This window comes from Saccopteryx leptura, chromosome 1, assembly GCF_036850995.1.
Source record: "Saccopteryx leptura isolate mSacLep1 chromosome 1, mSacLep1_pri_phased_curated, whole genome shotgun sequence".
Taxonomy (NCBI): domain Eukaryota; kingdom Metazoa; phylum Chordata; class Mammalia; order Chiroptera; family Emballonuridae; genus Saccopteryx; species Saccopteryx leptura.
In genome coordinates, this window is record NC_089503.1 from 317,245,594 (window position 1) to 317,261,371 (window position 15,778).

At 45.3% G+C, this 15,778-nt stretch overlaps 1 protein-coding gene across 1 annotated transcript; it reads right to left on the reverse strand.

Moving 5' to 3' along the window:
• Positions 1 to 8,584: 8,584 nt before the first annotated feature.
• On the reverse strand, positions 8,585 to 15,424 carry LOC136389470 (polycystin family receptor for egg jelly-like). Its single transcript, XM_066361299.1, has one exon. The coding sequence runs from the start codon at positions 15,422 to 15,424 to the stop codon at positions 8,585 to 8,587; it is 6,840 nt and encodes a 2,279-aa protein (XP_066217396.1).
• Positions 15,425 to 15,778: the final 354 nt, after the last annotated feature.

Consider the following 15,778-nt stretch of genomic DNA (forward strand, 5'->3'; position numbering starts at 1 on the left):
GCCCATTAGATTATCATCCGATTTCTCAACAGAAACTCTACAAGCTAGAAGAGAGTGGACCCCAATATGTAAAGTCCTGAAAGAGAGGAACTTTCAGCCACGAATACTATACCCATCAAAGCTATCCTTCAAAGATGAAGGAGAAATAAAAACATTCACAGATACAGAAAAGATGAGGGAATTTATCATCAGAAAACCCCCACTCCAGGAATTACTAAAGGGGTCCAACCAGATACAAAGAACAAAAAACAAACAAACAACAAAGCCACAAGTAAAAGCTCCAAGAAGAACACAATAAAACCAAATTTAAACTGTGACAACAACAAAAAGAAAGGGGGAGGAGAGGATGGAGATTAACAGTAGCAAAGGACAATGGAGTGTAAAAGTACTCACAAAATAGTGCACTACAATGAACAAGGTAGGAACCCTTTCCATTACTTAAAGGTAACCACCATTGAAAAAACCACCACAGAAGCACATGAGATAAAAAAGATAGCAACAGAGGAAAGATGTATGGAATACAACCAAATAAAAACAAAATATAGAAAAACGAAAGAGAAGGATCCAACAAGATACAAAACTAACAGAAAGCAATCTATAAAATGGCAATAGGGAACTCACAAGTGTCAATAATTACACTAAATGTAAACGGATTAAACTCACCAATAAAAAGGCACAGAGTAGCAGAATGGATTAAAAAAGGAAATCCAACTGTATGCTGCCTACAAGAAACTCATCTAAGTAACAAGGATAAAAACAAATTCAAAGTGAAAGGCTGGAAAACAATACTCCAAGCAAATAACATCCAAAAAAAAAGCAGGCGTAGCAATACTCATATCTGATAATGCTGATTACAAGACAGCAAAAGTACTCAGAGACAAAAATGGCCATTTCATAATGGCTAAGGGGACACTGAATCAAGAAGACATAACAATTCTTTATATGCACCAAACCAAGGAGCACCAAAATATATAAGACAGCTACTTATTGACCTTAAAACAAAAACTGACAAAAATACAATCATACTTGGAGACCTCAATACACCGCTGACGGCTCTAGATCGGTCATCCAAACAGAGAATCAACAAAGATATAGTGGCCTTAAACAAAACACTAGAGCACCTGGATATGATAGACATCTACAGGACATTTCATCCCAAAGTGAAGGAGTATACATTTTTCTCCAGTGTACATGGATCATTCTCAAGAATTTTTATTTATTTATTTATTTATTTATTTTATTTATTTATATTTGTATTTTTCTGAAGCTGGAAACGGGGAGAGACAGACAGACTCCCGCATGCGCCTGACCAGGATCCACCCGGCACGCCCACCAGGGGCGATGCTTTGCCCACCAGGGGGCGATGCTCTGCCCCTCCGGGGTGTCACTGTGCCGTGACCAGAGCCACTCTTGCGCCTGGGGCAGAGGCCAAGGAGCCATCCCCAGCGCCCGAGCCATCTTTGCTCCAATGGAGCCTTGGCTGCAGGAGGGGAAGAGAGAGACAGAGAGGAAGGAGGTGGGGGTGGAGAAGCAAATGGGCGCTTCTCCTATGTGCCCTGGCCAGGAATTGAACCCGGGTCCCCTGCACGCCAGGCCGACGTTCTACCGCTGAGCCAACCGGCCAGGGCCTCATTCTCAAGAATTGACCATATGTTGGGCCACAAAAACAACATCAGCAAATTCAGAAAAATCGAAGTTGTACCAAGCATATTTTCTGATCATAAAGCCTTGAAACTAGAATTCAACTGCAAAAAAGAGGAAAAAAATCCCACAAAAATGTGGAAACTAAACAACATACTTTTAAAAAATGAATGGGTCAAAGAAGAAATAAGTGCAGAGATCAAAAGATATATACAGACAAATGAAAATGACAATACGACATATCAGAATCTATGGGATGCAGCAAAAGCAGTGATAAGAGGGAAGTTCATATCACTTCAGGCATATATGAACAAACAAGAGAGAGCCCAAGTGAACCACTTAACTTCACACCTTAAGGAACTAGAAAAAGAGGAACAAAGACAACCCAAAACCAGCCGAAGAAAGGAGATACTAAAAATCAGAGCAGAAATAAATGAAATAGAGAACGGAAAAACTATAGAAAAAATTAATAGAACAAGGAGCTGGTTCTTTGAAAAGATCAACAAAATTGACAAACCCTTGACAAGACTTACCAAGGAAAAAAGAGAAAAACTCATATAAACAAAATCCAAAATGAAAGAGGAGAAATCACCACGGACACTGTAGATATACAAAGAATTATTGTAGAATACTATGAAAAACTTTATGCCACTAAATTCAACAACCTAGAAGAAATGGATAAATTCTTAGAACAATACAACCTTCCTAGACTGAGTCAAGAAGAAGCAGAAAGCCTAAACAGACCTATTAGTAGAGAAGAAATAGAAAAAACCATTAAAAACCTCCCCAAAAATAAAAGTCCAGGCCCAGACGGCTATACCAGTGAATTTTATCAAACATTCAAAGAAGACTTGGTTCCTATTCTACTGAAAGTCTTCCAAAAAATTGAAGAAGAAGCAATACTACCAAACACATTTTATGAGGCCAACATAACCCTCATACCAAAACCAGGCAAGGATGGCACAAAAAAAGAAAACTACAGACCAATATCTCTAATGAATACAGATGCTAAAATACTAAACAAAATACTAGCAAATCGAATACAACAACATATTTAAAAAATAATACATCATGATCAAGTGGGATTCATCCCAGAATCTCAAGGATGGTTCAACATACATAAAACGGTTAACGTAATACACCATATCAACAAAACAAAGAACAAAAACCACATGATCTTATCAATAGACACAGAAAAGGCTTTCGATAAAATACAACACAATTTTATGTTTAAGACTCTCAACAAAATGGGTATAGAAGGAAAATATCTCAACATGATAAAGGCCATATATGATAAACCATCAGCTAACATCATATTAAATGGCACTAAACTGAAGGCTTTCCCCCTTAAATCAGGAACAAGACAGGGTTGTCCACTCTCTCCACTCTTATTTAATGTGGTACTAGAGGTTCTAGCCAGAGCAATCAGACAAGACAAAGAAATAAAAGGCATCCATATCGGAAAAGAAGAAGTAAAGGTATCACTTTTTGCAGATGATATGATCCTATACATAGAAAACCCCAAAGAATCCACAAAAAGACTATTAGAAACAATAAGCCAATACAGTAAGGTCGCAGGATACAAAATTAACATACAGAAGTCAATAGCCTTTCTATATGCCAACAATGAAACATTTGAGGACGAACTCAAAAGAATAATCCCCTTCACGATTGCAACAAAAAAAAAATACCTAGGAATAAACATAACAAAGAATGTAAAGGACTTATATAATGAAAACTATAAACCATTGTTAAGGGAAATCGAAAAAGATACAATGAGATGGAAGAATAGTCCTTGTTCTTGGTTAGGAAAAATAAATATAATCAAGATGGCCATATTACCCAAAGCAATATACAAATTTAATGCAATTCCCATCAAAATTCCAATGACATTTTTTAAAGAAATGGAACAAAAAATCATCAGATTTATATGGAACTATAAAAAACCCCAAATAGCCAAAGCAATCCTAAAGAAAAAGAATGAAGCTGGGGGCATTACAATACCTGACTTCAAACTATATTATAGGGCCACGACAATCAAAACAGCATGGTATTGGCAGAAAAATAGACACTCAGACCAATGGAACAGAATAGAAAACCCAGAAATAAAACCACATATATATAGTCAAATAATTTTTGATAAAGGGGCCAACAACACACAATGGAGAAAAGAAAGCCTCTTCAATAAATGGTGCTGGGAAAACTGGAAAGCCACATGCAAAAGAATGAAACTGGACTACAGTTTGTCCCCCTGTGCTAAAATTAACTCAAAATGGATCAAAGATCTAAACATAAGACCTGAAACAATTAAGTACATAGAAGAAGACATAGGTACTAAACTCATGGACCTGGGTTTTAAAGAGCATTTTATGAATTTGACTCCACAGGCAAGAGAAGTGAAGGCAAAAATTAATGAATGGGACTACATCAGACTAAGAAGTTTTGCTCAGCAAGAGAAACTGATAACAAAATAAACAGACAGCCAACTAAATGGGAAATGATATTTTCAAACAGCAGCTCAGATAAGGGCCTAATATCCAAAATATACAAAGAACTTATAAAACTCAACAACAAACAAACAAACAATCCAATAAAAAAATGGGAAGAGGACATGAACAGACACTTCTCCCAGGAAGAAATACAAATGGCCAACAGATATATGAAAAGATGCTCATCTTCGTTAGTTATTAGAGAAATGCAAATCAAAACGGCAATGAGATACCACCTCACACCTGTTCGATTAGCTGTTATTAGCAAGACAGGTAATAGCAAATGTTGGAGAGGCTGTGGAGAAAAAGGAACCCTCATACACTGTTGGTGGGAATGTAAAGTAGTACAACCATTATGGAAGAAAGTATGGTGGTTCCTCAAAAAACTGAAAATAGAACTACCTTATGACCCAGCAATCCCTCTACTGGGTATATACCCCAAAAACTCAGAAACATTGATACGGAAAGACACATGCAGCCCCATGTTCATTGCAGCATTGTTCATAGTGGCCAGGACATGGAAACAACCAAAAAGCCCATCAATAGATGACTGGATAAAGAAGATGTGGCACATATACACTATGGAATACTACTCAGCCATAAGAAATGATGACATCGGATCATTTACAGCAAAATGGTGGGATCTTGATAACATTATACGAAGTGAAATAAGTAAATCAGAAAAAACCAGGAACTGTATTATTCCATACGTAGGTGGGACATAAAAGTGAGACTAAGAGACATTGATAAGAGTGTGGTGGCTAGGGGGGGTGGGGGGAGAGGGAAAGGGAAAGGAGGAGGGGGAGAGGCACAAAGAAAACTAGGTAGAAGGTGACAGAGGACAATCTGACTTTGGGTGATGGGTATGCAACATAATTGAACGACAAGATAACCTGGACATGTTATCTTTGAATATATGTATCCTGATTTATTGATGTCACCCCATTAAAAAATAAAATTATAATAAAAAAATATATATATATAAAAAATCACATTACCAAATGAAAAAATCACATTACTGAATGAATATTATACATTGCATATTCAAGTGAAGACTCAGAAAGGACACCTTGGAAGATCTACCCCTAATCCACCTCATTTCATGGTAAAGTGTGTTCCTAGTTATCCCTTTCTCCATTCCTGCTAGTGAAATTAGGGTCATTTTGCTTTCTGTGCTAATGAAATTGCAGAAGCAGGCCCCTGTTTTTTAAGTAAACTCTTCAAAGTATAACATATCTAAATAAAAAGTCACTGCACATGAATTTTAACAGATGTAGGACAACAGTGTGAATAGCACTCAGATGAAGTCCTCCAGGACACAGGACACCAGACAGTTCTTCTGGCTCAAAGAAAGGTGGCCTCCATGGCACTGAGGAGGGAGGGTGTATGGCAAAGGTCGGGAAACATTTTGGCTGAGAGAGCCATGAACACCACATATTTTAAAATGTAATTCCGTGACAGCCATACAATGACCCATGTACATTACGCATTATCCAATAAAAATTTGGTGTTCTCCTGGAGGACAGCTGTGATTGGCTCCAGCGACCCACAACCATGAACAAGAGTGGTAGAAAATGAATGCATTGTAATACATGGAATGCTTTTTAACGTCATTATTTATTTTATTAAAGATTTGTCTGCGAGCCAGATGCAGCCATCAAAAGAGCCACATCTCGCTTGCAAGCAATAGGTTCCCGGCCCCGGTGTATGGGTAGGCCTACACAGGGAGTCCTCACATAGCGTCGTCATTGGTTCTTGGAAACAGTGATTTTTCAGTGAAAATATATGTAACAAAACCAAGTTGCCCTAGGCTTATTGATATGAACAGAAGTGCAGTTCCTATGGCATAATACTTCTGGTCTCAGAAACATCACCAGACATCCAAGTAAAGACCCAAAGCACTTCTAGTATTAAATACACATAAACATAAGCTATACAAACATTTTAAAATGGTGAATAAAAACAAGTAAGGACATTATTTTCCAACCTGCTGTTTCCAGTTCAAGGTCCCAGGTGGCTGGAGCTTCTTCCAGCAGCTCAGGGTACAAGGTGGGCACCCACCCCAGGCCGGCCACCCATCCGTTGTAGAGCGAGATCACACACATGCACACACACTCACTCTGACTGGGAAAACTGAGGCACACCAGTTCACCTAACATGCACATTTTCTGTGACAAGGGAGGAAACCAGAGTCCCTGAAGAAAACGCATGCAGACTTGGGGGAAATGCTCCCTCCACACACACAGGGGCCCTGGCTGGGAATCGATTTTTTTTCTCTCTCTCATCAGTGTTATAACAAAATAACAATGTTAATTTGAGGACCTACTGCATTTGTGGCCAGTGAACAAAATGCCTTTAGTGTTGTATAGTTTTTAAGTAAATGTTTAACAGTCTTCATAATTAACAGGAGAGTTTCAGTAGATGAAGGACTCATTTACTCTCCCCTGTACCTACAACAGATGGAGACATCTCTCTGTATATAAAACTATTTCAACTACTCTGAGTTTACAGGGAATAAATCGAAAACCTTTGTCCTGTTTCCTGTGCACTAGATGGGAAGGTATTCACAACTGTCGACACCTTTTCCTGGAATGTACCTACCCTATTCCTGGAAATATGATGAGAAAAAGGAGTCCTAAAAGATTTCTAGAAATTTTTGCCATGTATGTCCTATGAAAATGATCTTCAAAAGACACCTGAGTTTTGATTTGTCTCTACTGGATTAGAAGGCTCCAGCGCTCTCTTCTCTCCCAATGCATGGAAGAGTTCCTGTGACTGCTAGACTTGTCTTGTAACCACATGTTGAGAGTGTCGTCACCTTCACAGGACCTGCAGTGCCTGCCTGGTCCTCACTCAGACCACCTCCATGCTGGTATTGGCACCCCTGAGGCCTCTTGGAAAGAACTACCCACTTGGGACCTGCATTTATGGCCCTGAAACTTCCTCTCCCTTTGCACAGCTCGGAGTCATGAGACAGTAATGTAACCCTGAGGCTTCCCCCCTGGCACCAGAATAGGGGCCACCAGTGTCCAAACCCTCCAAGGGTGCTCACCCCACACTGCCTATAGCTGGGGCTTAACCTCCCTCCCTCTGTGAGTCAATGGGCAAATGCATGGGAAGGAAGCTAGCCTCCATCAGTAAAAAGCCTTGTTTGCCCCTCACCTATGGCCTGTTGAATGAATTTCTCAACCTGTTTAGTCAGGTGATTAAGAGAGGTGCTAACTACAAACATGGCCTGCAGTCAGAGCACTGGGGCAGCATGAACTCTTGTGACCTCCCCAACACCACTTAGAAAATCTGGTTGTGAAGACTTGAGTCGTGCCAGCTGCTGTGGTTATCTTCTGACCTGGCAGGAAGACTCCGGCCGCCTCCAAGCTCTCAGGCTCCCCCCACCTGCCCCAGGAGGAACCATGAGAGGTCATGGTGCCTGCAAGATGACAGGGCCACCTCAGTAACTCCCGAACACCTGGACCAAGAGGTCACCAAGCTGACTTTGTTGTCCAGCTTTTCCAGCCCTGTCTTCCAGATGCCCCACACACAGAAATCATGGCATATCTCGCAGAAGCCTCACATTGAATTCTGATAATGAATCTGCATAAATCCCCGTGCTTCTGGGGGAAATACAGCAGCAGCCAGCCCACATTGCCGCTCTTACATGATGAATCACATTTTCTTTATTATTCAGTAACAATGCACCAGGACATAAACAATAAGAAGCTAAAATCTGGAGTGTGGATATGGTGACAGGCAGAACACTTACCACCTTTCAAAGTGAACCTGCACATGCACCTTGCTGCTGTCTAACAAAGACTTTGTCTCTAGGCCAGAAGGTCTTTGGCCCCTCCCCTGTGTTTACTCAATTTCACAACCTGCTCAGAAGTCCGGTGTTTGAGAGACTATGCTAGCTACAAGTGTGCCCTATGGTCAGAAGCCATGGACAGAGTGCGACTAAAATATTTTATGTCTTTAACTTGAAGGAGCCTTAGGGAGTAGATGAGAAGCTTTGGACTTCTGACCACCACGGTCCTCATCCGGGCATAACCCGGGACACCCTAGAGGTCCCCTGCAACCCTGGCCCAGCTGGAGTGTGTGTGGGCAGAGGAGACAGGGTCAGGGAGGCTCTGGTCTGTGAAAACATCTCTCAGTGAGGTATGTTGGGGAATCTTTAGCTCCCTCCCCCAAACGTGGGTCTCTAACCTTCTAAAGTGCTGTGGGCTCCAAAGACACCTACCTCCCGCTAAAGGAAGCTCATCTCAGACTCATAGGCTGTCACCTCCTCTCCCCTGGGCACTGCACACCGATACCTCCTTTCTTGTTCCCAAGAGTGGAGGCCAAGAATGGGAATACGTGCAAATGTGGGGGTGTGCGGCCTGCAGGCAGATAGCAAGATGGAGACACTAAACTGAACATTTTGAGGGGGAGACCTTTGCCTGGACCTCTTGAAACTGTTACGATCACACCACCAGATACACCATCTTCCTCTCATTAATGTTTCTGGTCTTCAGCCCCAAGTAGCATCTGCTGTGCTTCTCTGGTTGCCCATAGAGCATGTGCTCAAAGAGCCCAGACTCATCTTGGGCCTTGGATTGGAAGGATAGGAAGCCAAACAGAGTCCTAAATTTGTGGCACAGGTAGACCATGGCTTCCACTTCGTTGGACGGCTCCTCGTACACAGGCTGCCTCAGTTCCTTGTAGGAAGACAGAATCACAACCCGAAACAGGTTGATCCACACGCAGGTCACCAGCAGCACAAAGGCCGAGAGGAACAGAACCCCGAGGACCCTGTTCCCGGAAAATTCCGTGTTCTGAAATGCAGAGACACAGTAGGAGAAGAGTGTCTGCATGGCATGGGTCAAGTTGCTGTAGTTCCATTCGTGTTGACCAAACACCAGGTAGCCGGAAGCCATGAACAGGAAGAAGTACATGGACAGCACGAGCGCCATGTGGCAGATGCCGGGCAGGGCGGTCTGGATGGCTGTCTGAGCCAGGCGCACGTCATAAAAGACTCTGGAATACCAGAGGGTCTTCAGGATGGTCAGAAAGAGCAGGAAACCCAGAACGATCGCCACGTCGTGATCCACCTGGGACACCGCATGGAAGGGAATGAAATTCTCAGGGTGCGAGGAGTAGAACTGAATGAGGCTGGAGGCCCAGAGGTACCTCCTGAGAAGCAGCACAATCAATGCAGCGAGGGTGCACTTGAGAGCAAGGTTGAGCCAATTGAACACACGTGTCACGTAGGAGGCCCCCTCCTGCATGACGACGTAGCCCTCGTGCACAGAGTAGCCCAGGAAAAACACGAGGATGGCCACATACACGTAGGCCTCTGTCGACGGCTCTCTGGTGAATTCGCCCAGCAAGAAGGAGTGCGTGGAGAGGCTCGTGTTCACGACTCCTAACTGCGAGACTTCAAACATGACAGAGATGCTGCAGAACAGACCGGCATCCGGGTTATAAGTGGTCAGGTCCAGGATCACAGCCCACGTCCTCTCATCCAGCCACTTGCCCCTTTGGAGATCCTTGAGCCTCAGTGTGGAATTAAATGGATGCTGGTCTGGGAAAAAATAAAAAGCATATCCCCCCGACCCATAGGTATGTAGAAGTCCGTGGGAATAATACACCCACCTCTTTTCTGGAGGGTTATAGGTGAACCCTTCGGTGCTCTTGTCTGTCGCCCGCTTGTGAACTTTCTTCCATAAGCCGGTGTAGTTTTCTGTGTCTTCTGGATCGGTGCCGTATTCAGGATGACAGTGGATTTCTCCTTCGATGCTGTTGGGCACAAAGTTTTTGGCAGGCGGGCAGGCCTTTTCACTGGACTTTGCCCTCACTTGCCTCATCAGTGGGAGGCCAAGGATCCTAGAGGAGCTGTCAGGAAGAAACGCTGGGTTCAGGTCGTTGTGGAACAAAGGCACCAGCACATCGTCGAGCCACCGGTAGACTTCGGGCAGCCTGGTCACCGTAGCAAGGTCCACAGAGAACTGATTGCGAACAAACTGGTTATAGGCAAAGCTGTCGGTGTGGTGGAGGAGGGTGACGAGGCCTAACAGGAGGGCCAGGAAGAGAAAGTGAGTCAGCATGTAAATCAGGAAGAGCAGAGCTTTCTTCTTGATCCTCCTCTTTCTCTTGAATATGTTGATTTCATCCTCTGTGAGGGGCTGGTACATCCTGGAGCCCCGGATGTCTACGAGGTACTGGTGTTGTTTTCGTATCTCGTCCGGGTGCAACCCAACGTTCGGCAGCTGGATCTCAGTGTAGGAATAGTTGCTGACCCACGACAGGTTTTTACAGTACTTTTGACTGTGTGACCTGATGCTTGACAAAAGCATGATTTTGCATGGCTGCACCAGGAAAATGGACTGGCAGAACGAACAGAACGAAGCAAAGAGCCATTCTACTGACTTGTCGTAGCCATACGTCAGTCCGTAAATAATAATGAAGAATGAGGATACGCCCGACGTGGCAAAAACCAAGAACCATGCGATGTAAACACACCACCTAGGCAGAACAATCCTGGGCTTCTTGGCCAGGGGCGGAGGACCCTCTAGAGAAGATGGCTGGGCAGAGGGGACGTCGGGAATTTCACTGACGTTTCTGTTATTAGTGTTGGTATTTTGTGTGTGTGTGCGTGAAGCCTCGCTCTCTGCTTGCTCTAGCTGGCGTTTACCTTTCACAGTTGCCTTGACAGAGGCCTTCTGAAGCTCATGAGCTTGCCTAGAGGAAGGTGTCTTGGCCTTCTTGGAGGGTGCCTCTGCCGTTTCCTGGGCATGCCACTTTTCCAAACGTTCCTCCCAGTGTCCACTTGCTACTGCCATCACAGAATGCTTCTGAGGAGACACCTCAGCTAGGGTCACCTGAGGTTTCCTCTGGGCGTAGGTGAACAAAGCGGTGATGGTGACTTGCACAGGTATGGTAATCACGACGCTCTCCAACCCTATGATCATCGATCTGATGTATCGGTTCTCGTTAGACTCAGTTCTCTTCCCCTTGTTGAGGTTGAAGAACATAATGTTGCACATTAGGGAGGACAGCAGCATCGCCAGACAACAGGACAGCCTCTGGAGCCGGCTGAAGCCTTTGGCCATGACTCCAGCGAAAACAGAGAACCACATATGACTTGTCCTTAGCTTGTTGCTCATTTTGATAAGGAAGAAGTCTATCCTCCTCAGGGGCTCGTCAGGGTTGGTGACATCAAAGGTTCTGTCCAAAGAGGTGTTGACAGAAAGCCACTTCCGACACATGAACAGCCAGATGTGTCTGCTGAAAAGGTTTTCCACTTTGATGCGACTCAGATACCAACTGGGGGCGCTGCCCTCATTGTCCTGCCACACGCGGATGGAATCAATGTCCCCCAAGTCACTCTTTGTCGTTAGGAGGAAAGTGCTGATGCTTCCTCGGTAGAAAGTTTTAAAATGTGGGTGGCTTAAACAGTGCACATCGCTGGTACTTTGTGTTCCCCTAAGTTGGACAAAGACATTGGCCCTGGTCCCAGACCCAAAACGGCTTCCTGTAAAAATTGTGACCAGGTAACATATGTTATCATAAGGATCGTTATCAGGTAGGACAATCACATTGTCCCCAATAAACTGGTCCATTTCATCTCTGTGCAAGGCCCAGAAAGCTAGGGCTATATAGGTAAACATAATGAAAAGGACAGTGATGGTGGTCACGGGGTTTTGGGTGACCTTCTTGATGGTCTCTAACCGTAGATCTATAGGGTTAGGTACCACAATCACCTTCGCTGTCAGGTAGCGGATGTGATGTTCAACGTGGGACAGCCTGATGGCGTTCAGCTGCCGCCTGGCCCTCCGTGTGTTCTTACAGACACAGTGTACTCTGTCCCAGCTGGTCTTTTCTCCGACCACACAGTTGTCTTCTCTCCAGTCACTCTGGATCCCATACATGTTCAAGCAGTGAACAGTGGAAACAGAAATTCTCACGAGCTTGTCACTGGGTGTCAGGACGAAATGAGGTGCCCGCAGCACCACGGTAATGTTGCACTTGGATGACTGGCCCTGCTGAGCTATGACTTGAAGCAAGGACGATGAGAGGCAAACCACATGGGGCATCTTAACTGTACAGGCTGGGTTGAACAGACCACTCTGGTTGGGAACTGGAGGGATCTCATGGGGCACAAGGAAGGTGGCCACCAGAGCCGTTGGGGTGATCTGACTACTGGCATACACCAACACGTTGAACAACACGGTCACATCTGTTATGATGTGAACCAACAGCTCCTTCACAGCTCTGCTGTCCACTTCAAAGCTGAATGCCCCTATGGTCTCTCTCAAGGACTCACCAACTTGATTAGGCTCATTGTAGGGTCCAACAATGAGATTGAAAGCTTCAGAGCTCAGCTGTTTTCGGCCTATGAATACTTCCACAATGTCGGTCATGATCTCCAGCACGTCTCCTTGAGCTGTAGTCCCTGTCATTCTGAAACCGACCACATCTGCTGAAATGCTCTCCCCGTCATTTAACCAAGGGAAGGGGTCATCCGCAAACTCACAAAACATCACAGAGATAGGAGCATTTGCAGGTAAGGAAAGAACACTATTCGTATCTATCATTGGGTGAAAACAATTTCGACAGTGTTTCTCATTGCCTAAGATGCTAGTAACAGTCCACTGTTCCATTTTCCTGACATACATGTTAAAGCTCGAACTCCTCATGGCCGTGGTTTCATTTTCCGGCACTTTACCTGCCAATACTATGTCTGCAAGAGATTGTATTACATAGAAAGGATCAGCATCAACTTCGTAACGAGGAGTCATTTTCAGGATATTGGACAGAGCTGTTAATATTCCAGTGCTCACCATTTCTATCTGTTCAGAGTGGATGTGTTTATCTTTTTGTTGTTGCTGCAGCAAGACTTGGCTTGCTTGCCAAAGCTTCACCGTGGCAAGTTTCCGAGCAACTCCAGTGAATTCAGATGTTTTCTGCGTTATTTTAGCCACAGCCGTGACTACCTGGCTGATTTCCACCAGATTGCTTATAGGAAGAATGAAAGACTGATTGACGATGTGTTCGCGGAGACTGGCTTTTCTTGCTTGCAGAGTTGCATCGGTTTTCATGCTATTCAAAATGGAGGCTGCTATGTACATTAAGTAACCCGCAGACAAATATTTTTGCTCTTGAATCAAAGTAGAGAGTGCTGAATTTTGTCCCACAGTCATATTATATAATTGCTGCAGCACGGTGTTCGATGAATTTTTGTCGGTGGGAGCCCGTACCGTGGTGTACAAAGTCACCTGGGAAAAAGCTCCTAGCGAGTCATATACCAGGACAAATATCTTCATAGCATAATGATTGGCCAGCACTCCCGCAGGAAAAAAGGAAGGGGGTGAGGTGGGCTCATTGCCCATATACATGATGGTCCCCAAGGTGTTCTCTTTTAAAGAACTGATTTCACCAAAACCATGTAAATCAGATACTATCACTTTATATGTAAGAGGGATGTTCCGATCCATAACGTTAATACAATGGACAACAAACTTAGTATAAAGTGAGATTCCACTAGTTGGATTGATTTTGCATTCTTCAATTTCAGGGGGATAGTTAATAATAAAGGGATACCTGAGCACCAAGTTCACTCCACTCCAAGTTGCCAGATCTAAAGAAATCCAAAACTCATCTTCGAAAAATTTCCTAAAAGCAAAAGCTTTGACCGACAAATAATCGCTATTCCTTCCTGTTGAAGTTTGCTGTGTCCAATCAAACGCCATCTCATTCCCTGAAGGTGACAGAAGTGACCATGTATAGACATCACGGCTTATGACACAATGCGTGCAATTTAGAAAGAGAGAAAATCTGTCGGATATAATCAAAATTGGATCACAATTTTCAGTACATGCAATATTTGCTATAGGTGTTGGTCCTTGGAGCACATAGACCCTTTTTTCAGAAAATGCTCTTCGGTCACCCTTTCTTATCTCCATTCTGAAAAAATAGACATGGTTCCCTTTCAGTGCCTTCGGAGAAAGTGTCAGTTCTGGGCCGGAAGCCCACGTCCACTTGAGATCAGCCTGCTCTGGGAGACAGACTTCCTTGCTGATCACTTCTATATGATATCCTCTGTAGTTTTTTGGATTTGTGGTACAGTACCAGAAAAATTGGAGTCCTTCTAAAGGGTCGTTTGAATCTGGGTCAGAGGACATTGACCCATTCAGAACCAGCCTACCTGTGAAATTAACTCTCATGGTAGAATTTCCGAGAAGAACCGCCTTCAGGGCACTTCTAGCAATAGTCACACGAATGCTGTCTGAGCACTGGATAGACTCAGAAGGCTCTAGGACCAGGATCAGCCGGAATGAGAAAGTATAGTCCCCATAAGACAAAACATTCTTGGGGATGTGGATAGATGTGAAATCTTGCCCTAACTGGCGTTCTGGTATATCTAACGGTTGAGGATCCTTCAGCGAATTAGATGGAGAGGGCATTAGAAAAATACGCCAATGTTTTTCAATGCTCTGAGCTTTTGGGCATGTATACTGAATGGAAACATTCAAGGAAACATCCATATTCCTGGTCATCACCACGGGAGAACCGACTTTCTTCCCATTGATTTTTATGGTGGTGACGAAACAATTCTTCTTACTAGATAACTGACAGGTCACTGAGGACTTCATGGCCTGGGCACTGTCAGAATTGACAGCTTCTGAAACAACAGGTGTGGGCCCATCTGTAGGACACTTGGTTTGGGCCACAAAACCCAAGTAAGGGTGAGGGTCACCGGCCCCAGTGGAGCGGGGGGACACGTGGGAGGCAGAAGAGGCATCTTGCGGGCTGATCTGTCCAAGCTCAAAGGTCCATTCCAGAGGCCCGATGGCGTGCCGCAGGGGGGTGGACCACTGCAGGGACAGCAGGCCTCTGGGTGCTGAGAGATGCAAGTCCACGTGGGTGGGTGCGGAGCGGCGGGTGCGACGCGAGCGGAGCAGGACGCGCACATGGAGGCATTGCTGAAGAGGCGGCCGCGTCGGGCCACGGGAGAAGCAGACGCCACGGTTGCCTCTCAGGATGACTCCGCCGCCAGGAGCCACGCGTGGGCGCAGGCTGAGGCAGGCCCGCTGGTCCGGCAGCCCAAGGCCCAGGGCGCCCCCAACTGAACGTATATAGTTCGCCTTACCCTGTGCGGAGGCGCGGATCTCAGCCGTGGGTGAGGAGCTATGGGCCACGGCAGGCGCTCCGAGATAAGGGACGGGGACCATGGCTCGAGCCCCACGAGGAGCCAGGGGTGGAAGGAGGCACCTGCAGCCCAAGCCCAGGCCCAGGAGCAGGAGCACAGGCCCAAGCCGCATGGTACCTGTCCGGGTAAGCTGGGAGACGCAGCGGCGGCCGCGGGGTGAGCCAACGGTCAAGGGGCGCGGGCCTTGGGGGTCACGGGCCTCGGGGGTCACGGGGCCTCGGGGGTCACAGGGCAGCGGGTCACGCGGTGTGGTGGGGGCGGCTGGGGATCCTGGAGCAGTGAGTGGGGCTCAGGCTGCCAGCGTCCCGACCGCTTCCCACAGCCATTAGGCCTTGGATCAGGGCTTGTTTGTGGGATTAATGCGGCCCAGTTTCCTGACCGCTGAGCAGGGCCCTTAAGCAGGAGCCCCACTGCTCTGGAAAAACAGGAGACAGTAGAAATCAAGGACTGTGAGCTCCCTCCCTGA

Excerpts from the sequence above, each read along its gene's own strand:
- LOC136389470 (XM_066361299.1), bottom strand. The coding sequence starts at position 15,424 with ATGCGGCTTGGGCCTGTGCTCCTGCTCCTGGGCCTGGGCTTGGGCTGC.